Raw genomic sequence first — 24094 nt, 5'->3', positions numbered from 1 at the left:
ATACCAGAAGGACCACCAAATTGGGAATCAGACATCCTGGATTCTGGTTGTGGTTTTTGTCACCAAGCTCTTGGCCTTGGACGAGTCATTAAACTTTGTTTAGTTCCCTTATGGACATTGTTGCAAGACGCCATTGTTGTAATCTTGGTCAATCCACAATAGGACAGGTTGCACCAAAAAGATTCAGAAGCTGAAGCCCAGCCTGCATGGTGGCATTATCAGGCAGCTACTTGTCAATGTGGTGGAAGAGAGAGCTGGATAAGTATGCTGTCTCTGAAGTCAGACAGCTCAAGTGTGAGTCCTTTCTTGACCGTTTACCAGTTCTATGACCTTGGCCCTGTGGCTTCATCTCTATGTGCTTTTGTCTCCTCACTCTTAAAGAGACAAGAATAATAATAATGCCAACTCATGGGGTGTTAACAAGATTAAATTAGCTCACACATGTAGTCTTAAGAACATAGTTTTGGAGCACCTATTGCCAAGCCTTGTTTTAGATGCTTTGGGTACAGCAATAACAACGCAGACAGACATCTTTGTCCTTGTGGACCTTCCATCCCACTGGGGAAAACTAACAATGAAGATGAAACATAATTGACAAGTGAATTAAACAGTATGTTAGACAATGAGAAACACTATGGAAAAAAGTACTACAAAATAATGAGTCAGGAGTTCCAAGGCAAGAGGTAGGGTGGAGGGAATTATAAATGGGTGATCAGAGAAGGCTGCATTGAGAGGCTGACTTTTGAGGAAAGACTGAAAGCCTGAGAGAGAGTGGGCCATGCAGATACTCAAGGGAAGCACACCCAGGCAGTGGTAATGGCCAGGGCAAAAGCCTTAAGGTGGCAGTGTGCCTGGGGGCCTGGAGCCAGTAAGGCTGGAGAAAAGCAAAAGGGGAGAAGAGTGGAGATAAGGAGTGGGACCATAGCTGATCTTGGAGGTCATTTTCAAGGATGGCTTTTTTTTCCTAAGTGAAAAGGGGTTCATTTCAGGCCAAGGAATGACCTAAAAATACTAAGTTAATATTGGCTATTACTACCTCTAATCATTAAGCTGCATGATGAAAAAATAGTAGCTGCTAATAGGCAACACTGTGACTAGGTGAGCATGAGGTTGACATCTAGAACATCAGACAATGAGCTGCGATGAATGTCCCTGCATGTGAGTGGAGGATAGCTTCTGGCAACTGGGGCAGAAGGCATGGAGCTGTAGGTGAAGGTCAAGGTCAGAACAATCATGCTCAGTGTGATCTAGCTGTAAGCATATCACAGTGCTGAAGAACATGGGTTTCGAAGTCCAATGAACCCAGTTCAAATCCTTTCTCCTTCACCAATTCACTGTGTCCTCCAGAGCAAGGCACTAGCTTCTCTGTATTGTATTTCTCTCAGATATACAATGGGAATATTAATATATATTTGAAGGTTCTGTGAAGATTGAATGCACTATGAATATAAGACATCCTGCACATGTAGTTTTGCTCTATAAATGGTAGTGACTGCCATTGGCAAGTGACAAGCACCAAGCCACAGGGACTGGGGCTCAAGGGTGAGACTGCTGACTCAGGCATACTGAGGGCAGCAGGGTAGGTCTCCAGACTCACAGTGAGTAGAGACCAGGCTAGGCACCAAGATAGAGATTCAAGCAAGAAGAACAAGACTGGACTGTAGCTCCCCAGGCTGGGATGCACCTTGGGATGCATGCTTGGTCTCAAGGGACAGGACAAAAGTCCAGTCACTTTAACAAAGGTTAAAAACATTATATGATCCATGGCAAACTGTTGTGATGCCAACTTTCCGCCCTGCCAGACCAGGAACAGGAGCAGTCCTGGGGACAGGGACAGGTCTAAGTTCCACCCAAATGGGTGGAACCAGCTGGGAGGATGGCAGGGCTAAGGAAGCAGGGCAACTGGCAATGTTCTTTACTGTTCCTCCTGGGCTCTGTAATTCTCAATGTCTAAGTATTGATAAGTAATTCAAAAGCACCAAATATAACAGTTCCTGCTATAAAACCTAAATCTTACTATAAGAATGCTAGCAGCAGTTTGTTTTGCCATTTTATTTTCAGCTTGTATATTATTTCAGAGCTGATCAAAGGCATTGGTTGCAAAGAATAAAATAAATCACACATCTAAATAAACCACTAAAGAGTGTTAAATTGATTTAAGTGATTTTATGAATATTAAAACTTCTCTGTCCCAAGCCTCTTTGTGACTACCTATAGCAATAATAACTACCATTTTATCCTACCATTCTTCATCTTATAATATTACACAGTAAACTGTGTAAAAACATTATTTCTTAGCATTGGAATGGAAGTGCAGGATTTCAGCTGCTTATTTGTGGAAGTATATCTTGAATTTTATTCAGTCAATAAAAGTATACTCAATTAATGCTTTGTTATACTCTTTGCATAGGCTGAGGTGAAGAAAGTACAATGTGTATTTTCTGTTATTAAAGAAAACTTTGCCTTCCACTCACATTTCTTTCCAGTACATTTGATTCTAAGCAGCCTCTATTTCAGGTTAGTTCCGGTGTTGAGAAAATTTGTAGCTTTACAATTTTGTGTATTTAGCTTATCTGAAAATATTGTTAAAGTTGTACAAGTGATTTTTGTGGACTTTTTAAAAAACGCATAGGGGAGGAAAAGGTATCCACAATCTACACGGTTAAATGCAATACCTGTGAAGTTCTCTCAGTGGGAGGATGTGGGCAGCAAAGCATCCCATGCATCCACTTTGGTGTTGGAGTTATCCAGGCTGCACAGTTTGACAGCAGGTATGTGAGTGAAGACATGCTGCGTGATAAAAAGCAACTCAGACATCTGCATCACAGTGCGAGCATTCAAAGGCACTTCTGAACTTTTGATGCATTTGTACTTACCCTGGTCACCAGCCTTGTCTGTGGCTCACTCAGCATTTTCTCCACCTTGGCATGTCTTCATCGTTTTTTTGTACTTCAGCAGCCTCCCTTCTCCCTGACAAGTCACCTCCATCTGCTTCTGTGTCAGTGTGGCCCTTCTGCACATGGCTCGCTGAGGAATTCTCAAGATGAAGAGCCGCATAGTCCTCCCTGCCTCTGCCTCAGTGCCGGCTCCTGCCTGTCACTGCTCAGCACTCTGCGCCACACTGGCTTGTTTTGTCAATAACCATTTATTTGTTGCTGGAATAGTAGCAGCCATTACATCTGACCTCCCTGTTTCATCAATTATGGATAGATTATTGAATGTGAACATCTGCAAAAGCTTGCTGTTGAACTCACCTCCTGGCTGGGATTAGATAAAGTACTAAACTGTTGTTTATTGTCAGGCCAAAACTCTACTGGGAAGCCAGGGAATTCCAAGAGTAGCAGAACCCCATCAGAAGTACCAAAACATCATTTCCTATTGCCACCGCTTCCCCTAAGATCCCAGACATTTATTATTTACACTTATTACCAGTTGTTATAACCTACTTGATAAAAGCTCTTGGCAGGCATCGCATTTCCAGTCATTGTCGCTCCTGTCAAAATGGAAATGACTCATAAATTGTTTTCTTGTCTCTTCTATCACTGTGAAAGGGTAATAGATAAAGCTTCTTCTGTGTGAAAGCATTCAGTGGAAGACTTTCCTACCATGTTTTATTTTAAAGGAACGTGTTCACACAGCCTGATATGGAAGCATTTCATCGTGGATCTAAATTAGGGTTTACCAAGTTTACCAGAATAATGGCCTGAGGTGGAAAGGATATCAAATTGTACAGACAGAATATGCTCAACATGTTTTTCAAGGCTTTCATGGATTTCTGAGAAAGGGAAACTACAATGAAATTTTATTGAATCCTGCCTTAAATGAGAAAGAAATCCAGTAACAGGTATGATGAATAGATGACGGCTTTGCTGCCAGAGGAGAGACAGATTTCCTCATGGTAATCAGTTCATGTGGAAATATAGAAATTTTCGTAGGATTCGTGTTTATTAAAACCTTCTAGATAGTCACCCACAAATGTAAAACACCCCCTAATCCTTTTCTACAGAGCCAGAAACCATTTTGTTCAAGGTGGCCAAAAGGAAGAAGGTTAAGTGGCCACTGGGGAGAAGTTGAGAGACTTGTCACCATGCTAGTGACTTTTCACAGCTTCTCTGCCTCATTTTGGTACTTACCAGGATAGAAACTGTATTTGTCTCTTATTATTCTAGAGTAAATAGAAGAAAAAATGTTTTATATTTCCTTCACAGATAAGAAGAATCATTCCAAATACCAGGACTATTGTAACGTGGTTCAGTCTCTGATCCACCTGTCCACACTTAACATAATGACCCGTTGGGTTCGTAAAGGGGGAAACTTTTATTTGTCTGAGAATGTGATCAAACAAACCAAACGCACATTTAGATAGGGGGTTCTTATGTCAATCTGAAGTTTCATGTAAGTCTTCTTCTATGAAGATTGGTTGCTGATACTTCATCTCTCCAGGACTGGCTGTTAACTGAAATTTTTCATACACTTTTCATTTACCATAGATATAAAGTGTCATGTTTTTTTTCTTTTATTGAATGCGGTAGAATGCAAAAGTCAATACATACAATGGTTTGTTATAGCCATGTTAATGTTTCTACAGGTACTACTAGTACCTCCCAAGGGCTCCACAATAGTCATTCAACAATATTCAAGGTTAACAGAAGACTAGGAGCTAGGGGCACAATGGAGAGCAAAACAGATATGGATCCTGTCCTCGGGGCACTTACAGTCTAACTAGAAGGAGACAAATAATAAGTAGATATGTTTCACAATGTGGTAAGTGCTAGAATAGCACAAAGAAGTGGGGTGTGTGTGTGTGTGTGTGTGTGTGTGTGATTGTGTGTTCAAGTACTGGAAGAGTAGGAGTAAAATGAGAAAGAACAATGCAGGCAGCGGGGCCTGCAATTAACAAGGGCCTGGAGGCAGAGAGAGCTGGGCCCATTCCTTAGTGAAAGGTCTGTGCGGCTGGGGTGAGATTCCTGGAGTCCTGCACCTTGTAAATCTAGTTGTAGATATTGACATTTCTGCATTGGCAAAGCAAGTGACAATACCTGTTTGGTCAAATTAGATTTGACTGGCACTTTATTTGATTCAGTTTGCCACCACTATCTTTAGTTTCCATAAATAACTGATAACTGATATTATTGGTTATGTTAGCATAGGTATAATGAAATTATTTGTCCCATTCACTTTGAAGCCTCATAGGAACATAACCAAGTGAAGTGTGAGAATTTATTAATAAAAAAATACACAAGCAACTTACTTTCTCTCATATCTTTTCTGACAACGATGTCACTAATCATTGTATGTTACCCGTGTCTACTGGCCTATTTCTCTTGCCAGTAGACACAGGCTGAAAGAATCAACCTATATTGTGTCTCACTGATACACATGGAAGGAAAAGGCCTTGAAGTTATCTATTTACTGCCTTAACTCTAAGGCAGATGTTTTATCTCTCAGTGCTTCTCTGTTTTATACTTGAGGTTCAAGAAAGAGATTCATTCAGATTACCTCAAGTATGAGAGTTGATTGTGATGATTGCTGTGGCAAGGAGAGAAATCCTAATCCTACGAATTCCCAGGAGAAGCAAACAGTTGGGCCTCACACAGACCAAAAGATTCTTGGGAACTGGAAGACCCCTGGAAGACAAGGGGCTGAGTGTTCTTATTTCCCCCTCCACAGCAGCAGCAGTCCATCGATTCACTCTGCTGACACGAGTCAGTTGGTCTCTTGCTGTTCCTTTATGTCTGAGTGCCCTCCCACCTCTGCCATTACTAACAACTCAGCTGCTCTGAACTCTCTAAGAGGACATGATGGCACTAAACTAATCGCTTTAATCTTACATTGCACAGAATTTTTGTATCAGGCTGCCTCAGAGATTGCTGGACTGCCAGTGAATTGGCTACTCATTGTTCAAGGCTTCCTAGCAAAATATAACCCAAGATCTCCAGTGGATTTCCTTAGCAAAAGGTTAAGGGCTGGGGGCTGGGCACAGTGGCTCATGCCTCTAATCCCAGCACTGTGAGAGGCCAAGGCGGGTAGATTGCATGAGCCCAGGAGTTCAAGACCAGCCTAAGTAACGTGACAAAACCCCACCTCTAAAATAAAAAAATAAAAATAAACACAAAAAAAGAAGGTTAAGGGCTAGGAAATTTTTCTTTCAAGGAGCTGTAAATAAAACTCACACTGTGATTGGGCTGTACAGGATAAAAATGCCACATTTTTTCATTTATAGTACAGTAACAATTGAGAGTTAGAATAAAAAGTCTTCATCAATATGTGTCTTGTTAAGGTAATACAAAACTGTAATGACCAATTTAGGAAATGGCAGTTTTGAGCTGTATGTTCCAATTTACTATTGAGGAAAACTTTTATTTCTAACTGTATATGAAATTTTGTCTCATTACTGTGAGGTTTCAGAGCCATCTGGATGTTGGATGTTTAAAGAGAGAGTTTTAGATGAAAAAAGATTCTTGGAAATTTTCTGATATATTTATGTTTTCACAGCTTTTGAAAAGACAATATAAACTCTTAGCATGTGAAAGATAATTGGGTATTCTTAATCAGGCTATTACATTTAAGGCTAATCTTGATTTTCATCAAATTATTAAAAACTTCTGACTGTAAAACAAAAATTTGTTATTTTTGTACAGCACTGATTATTACGTTTAACTGCTGTTTAATATTAACCAAATAGCATTGTTAATTGAGCTTTCCTTTCTGTCATTTATTCTAATGTAGGGACATTTTAAAAAAGCAGTTCCCTAAAACTCTGCAGGACTTATCAAATGAGGAGAGAGTATGAAAATAAAATTTCAGTTAAATATACCGATTCATCCCTTTGCTTCTTGAAGAGAAAGTTTAAAGAGATAAAGTAAATTGATCAGGAATTTTGAAGCCAAAGATAAATTATTGAAAACAATTAGGACATATGTTTGATTATTAAAAATATCAATGTAGACTTCCAAAATCCAAATCATACTTTTGGAAGGGAGAATTTGAGACCATTTGATTCATCTCCATCATCTAGTAGACTTGTAAACTGAAGCACAAGGTAACCAAGTGACTTGCCCATAGTCACACAAGGAGCTCATGGCAGAAGAGACACTAGTGCGCATGTCTTGCAATACTCAGCCCTTCCTGCCCTTGACCATACAGCCTCCACTTCAGGTGTTGGGCAATGTAAGCAGTCAATGTATGGAGATACTCTGAATGATGAGTCATGGATTTCAGGGAGAAAGTGTGCATACTCAAATGAGCAATATTAATAATTATAAGGCCAGACTATTCCCAATTTAAGAGTGTAGTTTCAGCAGAATGCAAAAGATGTAACCACTTTTGTGTATTATAGTTTACAAAGCTACATCCCTAATTGTCCTCAGTGTCCATTCAAGATAATATATTTGTAGAAAAGAATTAGTGTTTTTATATTGCATGTCAGATACTTTTCATAAAGTATGTAAGAGCCTTTAAGTGACTTGGGGCCCCTGCTATTTGCCTTCATGTGTATTATCTTCCACCAGTGCCTATTTGCTGGCTTCTCTAAAACATCCCTGAATGCTATGGCTGCCCAGTCTGGTCCTCAGCCTGTTACTGCAGTGCTTGTCAGAAATCATTAGCCACTGATTCCTTTGACTAATGTTGCAGTTGATTGTCTGAATCATGTTCAGACACTGTAAATGAGGCAGAAACATCCTCTCTGCTCACCAACTGTGAAATGGCTAAAGGAGGTTAGATTGCCAGAAATCAGAATAAATGTATTTCCAATAAGATTTGACAATGATTTCAAGCTCGAGATGGCAAACTTGATTTTTTATTTCTGTATTTCTCATTGCATAAGTATAAATCTGTATCTTTACCTTTTTTTCCTCAAAGTAATGCACTGTATGGAGAATAGTGCTAAACTTTAGTTATAAAATGACACAATTTGGATTTTGTGTAGGGGATGTATAACACAATATTAGCTATGCTGACTTTTTATGGTGGGGAAGGAAGAAACGCATAAAAAATGTACCCTGGGCAAAGGACTTGTAACTTCTTGTTAACAGAGAAATCTGTTTGATGCTCTTTATGGTTTTATAGACAATTTTTGATCTAGGTGGGTTTATTTAAACTCTTCTGGTTCTCTTAGACTTGTAGACAAAACTGGAAACAAAGCATCCAAATATGGCTAACCTGTAGGGGTTTCATTCTCATTTATTTCAGAGTGTCCTGCATGACTCTATAAGTCTGTGGGGTTTGGGGAGGGAAAACAGCCACCTTTCAATATTGGGAGGACTGTCACGAGAAGAGGAATGGGCTTATTTTGCTGTCTCACAAAGCACAACCTTGGCTAGCAGGTGAGAGTTAAAGATTTTGCCTGAGCTGAACCATTGTTTTCCTCAGGTAACTCTCCAGTGATTGAATGGCTAGCCTCACTAGGAAATAATTTTCTATCATGAAAATTGTTCAAGCAAAGGCCAGCTGAGGATTTCTCAACAGTGACACTATGCACATTTTGAGCTGCATAATTATTTGCTATGGGGAAGGCTATGGTGTGCATTGTAGGATGTTTAGCAGCATCCTTGCCCTTGACTCACTAGATGCTAGTAGCACACCCCCAATAATTATAGCAACCTAAAACATCTGCAGACATTGCCAAATGCCATCTGGCAAGGGCAAAATAACCCCCATTTGAGAACAACTAGGTTAGATAAGCACTAAGGCAAATTAGGCAGTTGTTTTGTTCAAATCCTCAGACAGTACTTCTACATACCCAATCTTATTGGAACCTTGTAACACCCATTCAAGGTAGGCTTTATTCATTTCCATTTTGCACCTGAGGAAACGGGCCCAGAGAGATAAGTCATCTGGCACCTGTCAGCCAGCTCAGTAGAACACCTGCCAGGCTCAAAAGCCTATGATGTTTGGAGAAAATTTGAACACCCGGAGGAAGATTTCATTACCTCACAAGGCTCCTCCAAGGCCTGGTCTATGTCTTCAGAGTAGGAGTCCTTACTGCTTCAAATATTGAGTTAACTCAGGAAGAAAGAACAATGGGAAGGGTGGCAAGCAGAGAAAGGAATAGGTACAGAGGAAAAAAAAATAAGTAAAAAAAAAAAAGATTCGTGTTCATTGGAGTTTTTGCAAAATTGCAAAACTCCCATCTCAAATAGGCTACATTCTAGAACTTGTTTCATATGATGGCCTCTATGGTATTTTTTTGCTTGTTTGTTTTCTTCACACAGAAATAGTGGTAGTTAAGGTCACCAGCCACAGACCAGAGGCCCATTTAAATCTCATGTCACTGACCTGTGTGATCTGGTCATAGTAGTTTGAGCTGTGCATGCACAGTGCTGTGCCAGAGGGAGAAAGAAAAATACTTCCTCTCTTTTCCCTAGGCACAGGAACAATGCTGAATAAAATCTTGAAAACTTGGAATAACAGAAAACGAGGCAGCCACCTGCACCATCTTGAATGCGGCAAATTTCACCAAACATGTTGAGGTGCTCACAAGTAGAAAGACAAAAACTATGAATTTTTTTAAAGTCCTGCAAAAGACTACTGTTATGTGCACGTAGAATAAAGGGATGAAAATGAATGACCTGCCTTACCTTCTCAACAACAATTAAATACTTTCTTTGAAATCAAAAAGATAAATTGCCGTTTGAAAGTTTGTTCCTTAATATATCCGTTGAAAGTGCAATAACTTAGTCCACACTACTAGACAAACATTCTGTGAATGCTTTTTAAAGCACACTTTTTATTGAACATTGCTGCATCTATGTATCCTAGCAAAGCTTTCTCTTCTTTCTCATTGTATCATTTATTCTCATTTCCAGACTTGCTCCAGCTTCCCCAATTCTATTATTCCTTTAAAATACAGATAGAGTTCTTACATGAAGATAGAGTTATTATAGAGTTCTTATATGAAGCTTCTCCTGGTTGTATTCCTTTGTAGTTCTTACAACTATCTGAAATTCATTTATCTATTTATTTCATTACAAATTGTCTTCCCGTTGCCCAAATACGATGTAGGCTGCAATGGGCCAGGGATTTTATATTATTGGCTGCTGTATCCCTAGCACCCAGAACAAGGCTTTGCCCGTAAAAGACACTCAGTATTTGTGTAATGGATTAATGTTTTTGGACTAAATTTTTAGCCCTTTATACAGACTTACGGCACTATATAATTTCAACGTCTGTAAGTCTTATTTCCTTACATAGTAATGTCTTTAAGAGCAGAAATATAATTTTATATCTAGCAGCCACATCTAATGGAATATACTGGAAGAGTTCTTTGCATAATACATTGGTTCTGAAGGTTGGGCATTATGAAGAAAGTGATAACAAGGTGGAATGGAAATAGCTGCAGTTCACTTTACCAGGATCACATCTGCTGCTGCACATTTCCCTCTTCCTTTTGTCGTCTCTTCCACACTTATGTGATAAGGGACATTGTGAAAAAGCTGTGGAGCTTCTAGAAAACACAAATGCACAGTAGACCAAAAAAAATTAAAAATAAAAAAATAAAAAATAAAAACCAGTACCCACTTAAAAGATTAAGAGATCATATCAAGGGTTAGAGTTGAAGACAGGGAAGCTGGCTTTTTATTTTATAACCTTTGCCCCCATATTTTCCTGCTGCACACTGTCTGAATTATCTTACTGCACTTTATTAAACTGCATAAAATGTAGTTTAGAAGAAATGATGTGGGGCTAACAAACATTTTCTTTTTAAAACTGCAACTTCCTCTGCCAGAGTTAATGATGTTTGAGTCATTCACACCTAAGTATAAGTATGAATTAATTTAGTCAACTCCTTTTTTCCTGTCACTTAGCTGAGGAAATTGCCAGGGAAATACAAGTGCTCAAGTTAAAGGAGGTGCACCAAAGGGGTAGAAAAGAGATGCCAAATTATTGCAGAATTTTTCCCAAGGAAGAACTTTTACCCAAGGAAAAGAGAAAAAAAAGATTTTCCTTTATCATTTTCTTTTTTCTTTTTTAAGGAGCAAACAAAAAATGAACTAGGAAAGAATATCATGAGGCATCCTTGTATGATGGAATTTTTCTGCATCTTGATTGCAGTGGTGGCTACATGAATATATTCATGTGATAAAATAGCATAAAACTTACACACACACACACACACACACACACACACACACACACACACACACGAGTTCATGTGAAACCAGTGAAATCTGAATAAGGCCAGTGAAATTTAAACATTTTTATTGGTATATAATAGCTGTACATATTTGGGGGTTACCTGTGACATTTGGATTCCTGTATAAAATATATAATACTCAAATCAAGGTAATTGAGATCTACATCACCTCAAACATTTATCTTTTCTTTGTGTTGGGAAGATTACAAATCTTTTAGCTATTTTTAGATATACAATAAATGATTATTAACTACAATTTCCTAGCTATTTTGAAATATATAATTATTATCTATAATTTCTCTACTGCACTATCAAGTACTAGCACTCATTTGGTTAGCACATAGTACTCATAAGGCCAGTGGGTATATATCAATGTCATTTCCCTGATTGTGATATTATACTATCATTATGAAAAAAGTCATCACTGGGATAAAACGGAGCAAAGGGTATATGGGATCACTCTGTATTATTTCCTACAACTCTGTGTGACTCTACAGTGGTCTTTAAACTTTTTTAAAACAAATTAACTGGAACAGTGTTTTCTTATAATGGCTGGCTGGACAGAGGGGTCAGGGGACAGTTCCATCTAATTTGGAAATGGTAGGCCTGAAGTGATAGTTCTCATAGTGGTTTAAAGTTTCAGTTGTTAAAACGAACATAATAGCCAAGATTGGTAGAATTTTATGTTTTAATGGTTTCTAAAATAAAAGTATATAAGAGAGGAATTGCAGTGGGGTGAGAAATAGGAAAACAGAGGAAGTCAGGAAGGAGGATGAATACCAAATACAGTTGTTCCTACAGGCAGGTTCCCAATCCTTCAAATACTGTATTTTCGATCTACATTTGGTTGAAAAAAATTCGCATTAAGTAGACTCATGCAGTTCAAACCTGTATTGTTCAAGAGTCAACTGTAGTTCATTTTTGTCTGTCCAAGGTACCCTCCTAACTGGTAGCCCTAAGCATAGAAAGGGAAAAAGACAACTGGGTTCTTGAAATTATTAGACCTAGTGATGTCTTCGTATGTGTCTCCTTAAAGGGGCCAAAGCTCAGGCACAAAATTTATTCTTATAAATTTTAAATTCCTATCTTCTGAGAAGGCAAGGATATTTTTCTACTTTCTCTAAGACAGATAGATATTCTAATTTTTTTTGACGGTTGACAATCTTTGACTTAAATCCGATATTCCCTTAGGCTCTTGCAGTAAAAATAAATTAATAATCCTTAAATTTCATTTTACAACAACACTTCTTCAAATAATCTGTAGCATATCCCCAGCATTGTTCTCTTGTACACTCTCATTTTTTTCTGGTGAGTATTCTACTGGTTTTGTTTTTAGGTGAGCAATGCAATTATTTTATTTTAAGAACTTTGGATTTTATTTGAAAATGTTTTTACCAAGTACATCTATTTCATTTTGGTAAGAAGATAGTCTGTTTTCTTTGAAGTCACAGAAATTGTTTTCAAAGCTTCATCTTCATTACTCACTGAAATTATTGGAGCAATTGGATAGAGTGGCCATGTAGCACTCAGTTCTTATTAGGTGTATGAACTGACTTTGCCAACTTTGGTAACTTTGGTATCATGTAGTTTGGTGTCCATTGAAACTTACATAGTAGCATGCTAAATTAATGTTCTCCTCTGTCTTTTGCCAAAAGTTAAGTTAGTTCCTGTGAACTTTAAAGATAGACAAATTCACTTATATTTTATATATTATATATATTTTCAATTCATCAAAATATTTGTACCTGGAGATCCTTTATGTTTGCCTATCTCTGATTTGCAATGCTAGATTTTAACCATCCTGATCCTGGCTCTGTTTCCAACATATTATCTGCCACAGGGATAGTCAGTCAAGTGCAGTGCACCCCTCAGATTGCCACACTGTGTTTTCTTATAATACTTGAAGTATTCTTTGTAAAAGTGGTTCTACTCTTTGTCTAGTGATTCAAGTTGATCAATATTTATTAATTTGTAGATTATACCTTACCTGCTTTAAGCAGATAAAGTTGCCTACTATAAATCAGTACAAAACATCTGTATCTTTTTAAAAAACTTTTAAGTTCAGCAGTACATGTGCAGGATTGTTATATAGGTAGACTTGTGTCACAGGGCTTTATTTTACAGATTATTTCATCACCCGGGTACTAAGTCTAGTACCCAACAGTTCTCTTTTCTGGTCTTATTCCTCCTCCCACCCTCCATTCTCAAGCAGGTCCCCAGTGTCTGTTGTTCCCTTCTTTGTATCCATGAGTTCTCATCATTTAGCTCCCACTTATAAGTGAGAACATGCAGTATTTGGTTTCCTGTTTCTGTGCTAGTTTACTAAGGATAATGGCTTCAAGCTGCATCCATGTTGCTGCAAGGGACATGATCTCATTCTTTCTTATGGCTGCATAGTATTCTATGGTGTATATGTACCACATCTTCTTTATCCAGTGAGCATTGATGTGCATTTAGGTTGATTCCATGTCTTGGCTATTGTGAATAGTGCTGCAATGAACCTTTTCATGCATGTGTCTTTATGGTAGAATAATTTATATTCCTCTGGGTATATACCTAGTAATGGGATTGCTGGGTTGAATGGTAGTTCTGTTTCTGGCCCTTTGAGGAATCGCCACACTTTTCCACTATGGTTGAACTAATTTACATTCCCACCAACAGTGTGTAAGCATTCTCTTTTCTCCACAATCTTTGCCAGCATATGTTGTTTTTTGACTTTGATAATAGCCATCCCAACTCATAAGAGATGGTATCTCATTGTGGTTCTGATTTGCATTTCTCTAATGATCACTGATATTGAGCTTTTTTCCATATGCTTGTTGGCAACATGCGTGTCATCTTTTCAAGTGTCTGTTCGCCTCCTTTGCCCACTTTTTAATAGGATCTAGTTTTTCTTGTAAATTAAAACATCTGTATCTTCTACAGAATTTATAGTATCATGTTATTTTTCCACTTATTTTAATGCTTTTTTATTTTAATGAAGACCCTCCTACTCTCTTTAGTTTGAACTACACAATTCACCAATGCACTGGGCTTTGTCTAGTAATCTCTTCGTGATTTCACCTGTATGCACTCCTCTCTCCCACTGCAGCTCATGTTCCAGAGGATCAGAGGGTGTGTCTTTGATTTAGAGCAGCTCCTTTGCAAGACCCTCATGTGGATTTCATGTGATAGACATTTTCCCTACTTGGTCAGTAATGAACTGTACTCGTCCTACTGCCTATATATTTCCTGTTTTTCTGTAAATTGTTTAAGGAAATACTCACACTCTCTCAAACCACAAAAAGATCAGTTGTCTTTACTTTGAGGAGGGATACTCCTACCAGGAGCTGTTCACTGGTGGCTAATTAACAGGTTCCCAAAGAATTCTTGTCCTAATATCTACATAGCACTTTATATTATCTCACAGCATCACAACCATTCTCAGAGGTAGATTTTCTTTTTTACTATGAGGGAATTCAACTTAAAGAGATTTCCTGGCCCAAATGTGTTGGGTATGGAAGGCTAGGACATGAATCCAAGTGTTCTTATTCTAAGGTTAGTGTTCATTTCAGCAGGCCACATCGGTCTCCATTGGGAAGCTATTATGGAATCAAGTGCAAGGCCAAAGCTGTTTTTTGCCCCTCTGCTCCCAGGAATTATGGCACAGTGGTGTGGGATAGGAGCCATCAACACTGAAGTATCTACCCAAAATTTCTTGGGAACCTACCCGTCTATCCATGGGTTGAAGAGTCACACCTCACAGATAAAATTGGGCACCTCTGATTGTTGCCATGTGCTTCAGAGCCCATGGAGATCAGGGTCATGAGAGAGTGGTGCAGTATAAGCACAGCTTTAGCCCTGGAGAAACCTGTCTTCAGTCATTTTTAATTCACACAGTTGTATCAGTCCAAAGTCTGGAGCACTGAACTGTAAATGCCTTGAGGGTTACAGGCATATTCTCATCTACTTAAGATCCTACGGTCTAACATAGTGCCTGAGACACAATAACAGTATTTGCAGAAAAAAAACAAATGAACTATTTTGGCAGAAAATATAATTATATTCAATCTTTACTTTAAACTTCTAGAATGTCATATAAACTATATGGACCTTAAAAAGACACCAGAAAATCTTTTCCTAAATATTTTGATATTAGGGTTCCAAAAGATCTCTTATAAATTCACAAAATTCAGAGGTACTGCCCTTTAACTCAGAAAGGCCTATGTCAATTCATATCAGATTAGATCTAAATGCTACTTGTTATGTAAGATGGTGAAAAGAATATTCTCAGGTTTACACAAGGGTCATTAAGAGACTTAAAAATGTTGGTGTGCTGCACCCATTAACTCGTCATTTAACATTAGGTAAAGTATAATAATAAAAAAAGAGACTTAAAAATGAAAATCAAAGATAATAATAATGTATATTTCAAAATTGCTAAAGAATACATTTTTAACATTCTCACCACATTAACAAGTGTTAATTTGGTGAGGTGATAGATATGTTATTATTTATTAATTAAGAATAAATACGTTTCTAAAGTACAAAAAAACCCCAAAGTTTTGAACTTTGTGGTTTTAGCAGGAATTAAAACCCTGGGTCAGTATATAGCCATAAGTTTTAACAACAGCATTATGTCAAGAAATCACTTGCAAATCACATGAAACTCAAATTTTATGAAGTGTCGCAATAGCCTCATTGAAATTATTTCCCAAATATTGACACTAAGAAAGCAAATAAAATATCAGCCCTGCCTCTCAGACTTAAACCTTCTAGGCTGCCTGATTCAGGCAGTAGCAGACAAGGTGTTTTTATGTCATCCCTCACACTGACTCTGTCTTCCAAATGCCGTCAAATGACTTTTGCTAATTCTTTCTTAGAAAATGTGCAAAAAGGATTTCCATAGAGGTCTTTGGAGATTTCCTGTGTCCTCATGTGTGTAATAGGTTGGGTCAAGTAATAATGAAGGAAAAAGGAAGAATGGGGATTCTGTTTTATGTATTTTTCTCCTTCTGGCCATTGAAAGAGGGAAAAAAGGAAAAGGGAAAATTGTACCATACAGATGATGTCAGTATTAAATTAAATTAAGATCACATGTTTGGCTGTGGCAGCTGTAATCTTTTGATTATTGAAGAGATTGTTGGTAATGAAATACATTTGTAAGAAATATTTTTAGTGTAAACTGTATACATGCACAAACTGTGAGCTATGCATCTAATAAAATGATAGATTTAGAAATTGCCTGGCACCTAAATTCATGCTTTTCAAATAGCTATTTATGGAAAGAAAAGTGATATTTAAGCTATCATAGTAGAATATTATGATCTGCCTTATATTACCTTAGATAATAGTCCCGTATTTTAAAATAATGTAAAAACCATTCAATTATTTATTCACACCTAAGTTATATAAATTGGAAGATTTGGGCAATTATGCAAGAAAAGAATTATTTTTTCCAAAAGTAAGGCCTCACTGTCATGGCTTAAAGAGATTGCCACAAAACAAGTTATACTGTAGATAAAAATGAACCAAACCAACATGAATTTTTAATCAACAAAATTTTTTATAGAGACATTAAAAACAACTATTGATTTTAATTTTTTCTGTTATGAAATGAAACATCAGCGTATCTGGCTGTGCTATACATTCAATATGTATTTCTCTTCCTGATAGGTCCTTGACACTTACTGTAAAATCTCCACAGACCTGGATGATGATCTCAGTCTGGGGAGAGGCTATGAAGCCATAGCCAAGGTCCTGCAGAGGTAAGTTAGCACATCCTGGTCTTGCTGTCACTGTGAATTCACTCAACTGTGAAAGGCTTAAATTGTTTGAGGTCTGTCGCTTTCCATTACTGCCTGCTTAAATTTTAAGCAGTGCCCTTCTTAAGTGACCCTTTCATCGTAAGTTATTTTAAACCAGTTTGGTATTTTAAAATACGCATCTAAACTCTTCTTTGTCTGTGCCTCCTTCGTATTATTTTCTTTTTGGTTTTCTGTAAATTTAGTGATGACCTTGAATAAAAGAGAAAAATATCGGGTCACATCTCACAAGTTAAGAAAGCAGAGAGCACAGAAATATGTAGTACGCGTCAGTGGCTGTGGCTCACCATAACCTTTCCAGATCTCTTCTTTGAGGAAAGTTTCCATTTATGCTTCAGTCATGCTTTTCCATTAAGACATCTCTCCTTTGAGCACATCTGGATAAACAATTGGGGTTAAAACCAATATTCCCAATATTTCATTTAAAACAGAGAATTTTAGATATATGAACAACTTCTGATACCTGTTTTTCCATGGAAGATATATCATTCACCCTTCAGTCATTGTCTTGCAATCATTGTTTACTCCATTTGATTGTTATAGAGTAGCATTATGACTTAAGAAATAGTAACAAGAAGAAAAGTTACCAGTTAAGGCCTTGGTTTTTACTATGTTATCTTATATCCAAGATATAGCTTTTTAATAATAGTAATGTTGGTTGCAGTAACTGTAGTAATATAGATTGTGTTAAGTTCTAATTTCTTCCCATTTGTATTTCAGTTGTAAACACATACAAGGAGGTGTTTTAAAAGTAAAATTGTTATTTGAAAGGCATTTGAAACATTAAAAAGTACCTAGTGGGTAAAATTGGAATCATTATATAAGTACCATTACTAATATGATAATCATAGTTTAAAATATCAGTACCAATGAAATTAAAGATATCCTACAAAATAAATAAAATACAGTCATCACTGGATAAATGGTTTAGGAACACAGACATATTTAGAAGGAGAGGCCAGGCCCGGTGGCTCACGCCTATAATCCCAGCACTTTGGAAGGCCGAGGTGAGCAGATCACCTGAGGTCAGGAGTTTGAGACCAGCCTGGCCAACATGGTGAAACTCCCTCTCTACTAAAAATACCATACACACACACACACACAAAATTAGTTGGCCATGGAGGAGGGCTCCTGTAATCCCAGCTACTCAGGAGGCTGAGGCAGGAGAATCACTTGAACCTGGGAGGTGGCGGTTGCAGTGAGCTGAGATTGCACTCCAGCCAGGGCATCAAGAATGAAACTCTGTCTCAAAAAAAAAGGAAAAGAAGGAGAGTATGGGTGTTTACCCAAGAAAGACAGAGCCAGTCATGGATAAGGCAAGCAGCCTGTGAGTGTTATGATCCTTCTAAATAAAGATTGGTAACTAGTCCATGGAAGACCAACTCAGCCATTTTTAAAAACTTTTACTTCCAAACAACAACCCAGCAGATGCAGATGGTTGAATACAAAGAAGAGACTGATAAGAATTCGATTTATGTCTATTTGGAACTAACCAACTCTGTTGGTTGTACATTTTGATTATGAAATTACTTGACTTTGCTGTTATCACTGCCCAAAAATCAGCAGAAAAGGATTGGATTCTTTGCTTTGTTTTGTAGTAGCATATAAATGTGTCCCCTAACATGTTTATAAAATAATTTTTTTTTTTTTTTCCGAGTTGGAGTCTCGCTCTGTTGCCCAGGCTGCAGTGCAGTGGCACGATCTCGGCTCACTGCAAGCTCCGCCTCTGGGGTTCACACCATCCTCCTGCCTCAGCCTCCTGAGTAGCTGGGACTACAGGTGCCCACCATCATGCCCGGCTAATTTTTTGTATTTTTTAGTAGAGACGGGGTTTCACCGTGTTAGCCAGGAAGGTCGCGATCTCCTGACCTCATGATCCGCCCGCCTCAGCCTCCCAAAGTGCTGGGATTACAGGCTTGATACACCGCGCCCGGCCTATAAAATAATTTTTACAAAATGACATTTCCGTTGTGTTCCAGCATAACTAGAGAGATAAGCTGGGTGTGGTTGTGGGTGCCTGTGATCCCAGTTACTTGGGAGGCTGAGACGGAAAGATCCCTGGAGCCCAGGAGTTTGATTCCAACCTGGGCAACATAGCAAGACCTCATCGTAAAAATAAATTAATTAATTAATAAAGAGATAAAACTTCAAGGGGAAAATTTATTTATAAACATCTACTAAGCACTTACAATGTCACTGGACAAATATTGAAATGTCCCTTTGGTTACTGATGGTCTTTATAATTATTTTTGAAACTTCCGGAGACATGAGCCTGTCTTCAAATAATTCTCACCTCTTAGCCTTACTTCTTTTCTGGAATATTTTAGCCTCCTTCCCAGGATTTGAATTCCTGGTCGATTCAGTCAAGGCTAAGTGAAGAGTTGAACAATTATCTGGTGAATTTTGGCACTACCAGGTAATCTGATGTTTTAATTTGCCTATTTAAGTATTATTTGGAGCTTGGGAGTGGGACAGGATACAGCTATATTTGATATATCATGAAGTTGAATTTGTTTTGGGTAGGACTGGGGACCGTTCTGTTCCAACACTCTCAGCAGCCTGCCAATGTGCCTTAGGGCAAACATTTAAAGGAGTAAGAAGATTTATCCCCATTTTACTTTTATGCCAAGTAAACTAATTCTTTTTATAAGAATTCCTGGCCAGGCACAATGGCTCACACTTGTAACCCCAGCACTTTGGGAGGCCAAAGTGGGAGGATCACCTGAGCGCAGGAATTTGAGATCAGCCTGGGCCACATAGTGAGAACCTATCTCTATTTTTTTAAATTAATTAAAAAAAGAATTCCCATCTACTAAAGTAAAATAAAGCTACCAGTGATTTCATGGTAGACATGGATTCTTAATTTTATAATGTTATACAATGCCACAATGCACAAGACCGTGCAGGGGATGCTTATTCTGAGGTCATAGTGAAAAAGTGTCCCAAGGCTACAACCAGCTTTCCAATCCGAATCTGTGATTTTGCAGCATTGTTGTTGGTTATAGAGGAGCACTCAGGGGAGTGCAAGCCTCCACATATTATTTCAACATCTGTGCAAAATAATTCAAAAGGGTGATCTACTAACAGGCAGATGTTTCCAAACCTAAAATTCTGCAAGACAGACAACAGCATCCTGAATAGCGCAAGGCATTATTAAATCAAGTCCACTCATAGTATAAATGCGTTGATGTAAATTCTGTGATCATTTTTAGAACATTTTGCTTGAAAGGCTTGATATCCTTCAGTAAACATGCATGTGCACACATACACACATGCACATACCCACACACATAAACACAAACACACACATGTACCAGCCCTTTCATAGCCCTAAATTGTCCTTCTCAGGTTAGTAGCAACATGCAAGAAACAGACTACAGCCCAAATAGAGGAAATTATGGTGGTGGTAGCTGAGAAATAAATCAAGTTGCATATGAAGCTTAGCATCACCTCTAAATCTCTTTTTCCTAACCTGTGCAATTGCACAAGTTTCACTAATGGTAGCCCTATCTCTATAAACATATTTTATATCTTTAAAGGAAATGGAAGAGGATAGCCATGTCTAGGATAAGTATGTGTCTAAGGCCATCAGCTAAGCGTGCATGAACGGTGAATAAGATCTAAGGCTGGAAGCTTCTAAAATGGTTATAAGAATTTATACTAAGCCCTCAATTGAAAAACACACCACAATCCCTCAAGACTGAGGATTTGGTAATACAGAGTTGCCTGTCTGGTGATGTTATTAATAGATACAGCTTTGGTGTTAGAGTTATTGGGGAAGGTGTTAGTAAGTGAACAAGTTTTGTTATTTTTGCCATTGATCTGAATAATATTAATTGCATAAGACTTTAAGCAGCATAGCAGAAAATAAGCATTTATAATGTCATTCTTTCCCTACTTGAAATAATAGTGAAGAAAAGAGTTGATGTTCTAAAATACTAACAATTGCTTTGTGAAACTACAATAAAAGCTAGAATTATGGTCCATAAAACAAAGAGAAAGTGAGTTGAGAGATTACAAGTAAGTATTATTATTATACAGACAGTTTGAGTAAATACAGAGAGGGAAAATCCCTGTATTTTCCTTATGGCATTTCTTTTTTTGCCTCATTTACTGAAGTAGTTCATTTACAGAAATGCCACAACTTTCCAAAATACTCAGATTATTTAAAAGAATACAGAGAAAAAAATTCACAAAAATACGTTTAATACATATTGGTCACAACTAACCCATCTCTGGGTTTATTCCAAACCAATTGTAAATTTTCTTGCAAACTCGAGTTAAATTATTTCCTAGAAAACTTTCCACAATGGATATCTTTAAATCAATCAGTACAAAGTTTCAAGGGTGAAAATTACCTTTCTGTTATAGCTGAAAATTAATTTTTTCTTGCTTGAGAGAAATGACACGCCCTAGTAATTTTCATATATTCTTTAAAATGGAACATCCAGGCTTTGATGTGAAATTTCCTAAAAATGACCAAAAAAATACATCAAAACATATCTATTAATTCATGAAATTAAGAACAGCTTTTTGCATTTTCTCCTGTCACTGATCCCATTTGCCTTATTACTTTCATCTGTGGCCCACAAACTTGGTGGCACAATCAACAAACCCCTTAGTGGCTGTTTCATCTCTGCTCTATTTGATTTCTTCTCTCTGAGTAAATGATTAAGTTTTCATGCATTGGTTCAACCAAAATCTATGTTCACTCAACCACATCCTTTATTGATTACTTCTACTGCAAACAGTAGGCCAAGTGTGATATACATAATTGGACAGTTGTCAAGGGACGTGGGTGTTAACGGTCCTGTTTTCCCATTTGGAAACTGGAATCACCTTGATACACAAATATTCTGCACTGTTTCATTCTCATTCTTTGGACCGAGGAGTCCTGTTCCTCCGAATATATGTTTTTAACTCTCTAAGGTCTGGTTGAATGAATTTAATGATTATACCATATAATATGCTGTTCAAGTTGCACCTGTGCACTGCATATAGAAAACTGGAATTAATATTTATCTAACATTTTAACCTTGTCCTTTAACTTATACAAATAAGCTGTAGCCTTTCTGTAAGAAAATATTTGATGTTTTCCCTTCCATAAAAAGAATGGCTTCTAAATCTGTTGCTAACTTTTAAATTGGGAAAACCTTTAACCAGCACATAATATTAATATTTCAGATGTTGCATTAACGACTTTGCGGCTGTAGACCTGTACATTCATTGAGTAAAGCAAATGACTTACAATAATAAGACTTTTTTCCCTAGCATTATTTGTTAGAGCAAGTTCCAGATAATTTTGTATGTTTTGGAGATCTGTTGCTCCTTTGGGAAAAATGACATGAATTACCCAGCAATAGTTTTATTTATACTATTTTGTGTTTCTCATACTCTAAACTTAGTTTTTTTGCTTGTTTCTTTGTTTGTATATATCTTGATTTAACAATCCTCAGCAGGCCAAATCTAATTCAAAATGTACTTTCTTCAAAAATATATTGGTTTTTAGAAAAATGAACATAAATAAGCTTCAGTTAGTCCATCTTAGCTAAATAATTAATAATAATAATTTTCCCTAAGGTTTTGAAGTGATATTCAGAGAAGTCATCATTTTTCCCCCATCAATTTTTTCTTGAATAGTATAGCCTAGGAAAGAGTGTGAAAAATTAACAATTTGATAGAACATTTTTAGCCCTAGAAATCCACAATTTCGCTCAAAATTCTAAATAATGTATTTTCTTTATTAATATTTTATACTCAAGCTCTCTCAATAACTTTTAGTTTCACAAAACAAATATTTAAATTAAAATAATCGGTGAACCTCTCATTATATTTTACTCTATACCTGCATTTGAAAATTTCCTCCAATAATTCATGATTTTTCTGGAGAATTGACCTATGCCTATATGTGGAAGATCGATCATAATTTTAGTATGAAAATGCTGTATGAGGACAGAATTATAAAAAGTAGTATTCAAAGCTGCGGTAACATAAAATTTCATCCTATTTCTAATATGTAGAAGACTCTTTTACCAGTAAGAGGAAAAAAAATGTATTTGATAGTACCTGATACTCAAGTAAACAAAAAATGTTAGCTTTTTGATTTTGCCCCTTAAAAAATAGACACCAGGACTTTATGTGACTGATTTGCAGAGCATACATTAAAATCAGAGTGTTTAACTCATCACATGATGAATGTTTTCAAGAAGGATTGCTTAGCTAAATTGAATTTGCCTCTTGGCCTGTGGTAGACAATGTCAAGTAGAGAGCTGTGAACATGGTAGTTGTTTATTTCACTGAGAGATAATAATAACACTAGTGCCATTTATTGAATCCCTACTACATGCCAAGCTATACATTTACACAGTTTTTAATCCCACGGCAACTTGTGGCCATTTTTGAAATGAGGAAACAAAAGTTTTCTTCAGTTTCATAACTTTAGTATGATCAAAGTTATTAATCTAAGAGGCTGAGCTGAGATTCAAACCTACATCTTTCTAAATTCCACCATAACTCATTTTGAGTTTAAAGTAATCTAACTTATTTTTTAAAATATATCACTGTTTACCTGTGAAAATGAATGTTTTCCAAACCTTGGGAGGTTATGCAAGGAGATAACCCTAATCCTACCAATACTTGTTTAAAGTAAACTTCTTTGAAAATACCTTCTGGGGCATATAGAAATGCTACCATGGGGGTGGGGCCAAGATGGCCTACTAGAAGCTGGGGTTCCCATCAAAATAAACCATAATAAGTGTGTGAATCCTTCACCAGCCACCAAGGTATCCAGATTCTGTCATCAAAATTGACTAGAAGGCAGGCAGGACCCACGGAGAGAGGCAAGAGCAGTGTGGTGTGGTGGCCCACCTGAGAGCCACACAGGGAAGGGGAGCCCCCTCCCTCCAGCCAAGGGATGTGGGCACAGACATGGATGAAGGATCAAATGGATGAAGTGGCAGAAGTAGGCTACAGAAGATGGGTAATAAAAAACTACAAGGAGCTAAAGGAGCATGTTCTAACCCAATGCAAACAAGCTAAGAACCTTGATAAAAGGTTAGAGGAATTCCTAACCAGAATAACCAGTTTAGAGAGGAACATAAACAACCTGATGGAGCTGAAAAACACAGCACGAGAACTTCATGAAGCATACACA

General features: G+C 37.4%; 1 protein-coding gene across 8 annotated transcripts in view; it reads left to right on the top strand.

Annotated features, from left to right (window-relative positions):
• The window catches only part of TTC29 (tetratricopeptide repeat domain 29), a 284139-nt gene that overhangs the window by 112647 nt on the left and 147398 nt on the right, over positions 1-24094 (top strand). For all 8 annotated transcript variants that reach the window (XR_009212917.1, XM_032148009.2, XM_032148004.2 and 5 more), the window contains one exon: positions 16793-16884. Coding sequence is in view for 7 of the 8 variants with exons in the window: in XM_032148009.2 (XP_032003900.1) it covers positions 16793-16884 (92 nt within the window). In the remaining variant the exon portion in view is untranslated. The remainder of the gene's footprint in view (positions 1-16792; positions 16885-24094) is intronic.

This window comes from Hylobates moloch, unplaced genomic scaffold (genome assembly GCF_009828535.3).
Source record: "Hylobates moloch isolate HMO894 unplaced genomic scaffold, HMol_V3 SCAFFOLD_3, whole genome shotgun sequence".
In the NCBI taxonomy this organism is placed as follows: Eukaryota; Metazoa; Chordata; class Mammalia; order Primates; family Hylobatidae; genus Hylobates; species Hylobates moloch.
The sequence above is the reverse complement of the archived record's forward strand: the minus strand, read 5'-3'. Positions and strand labels throughout refer to the sequence as shown.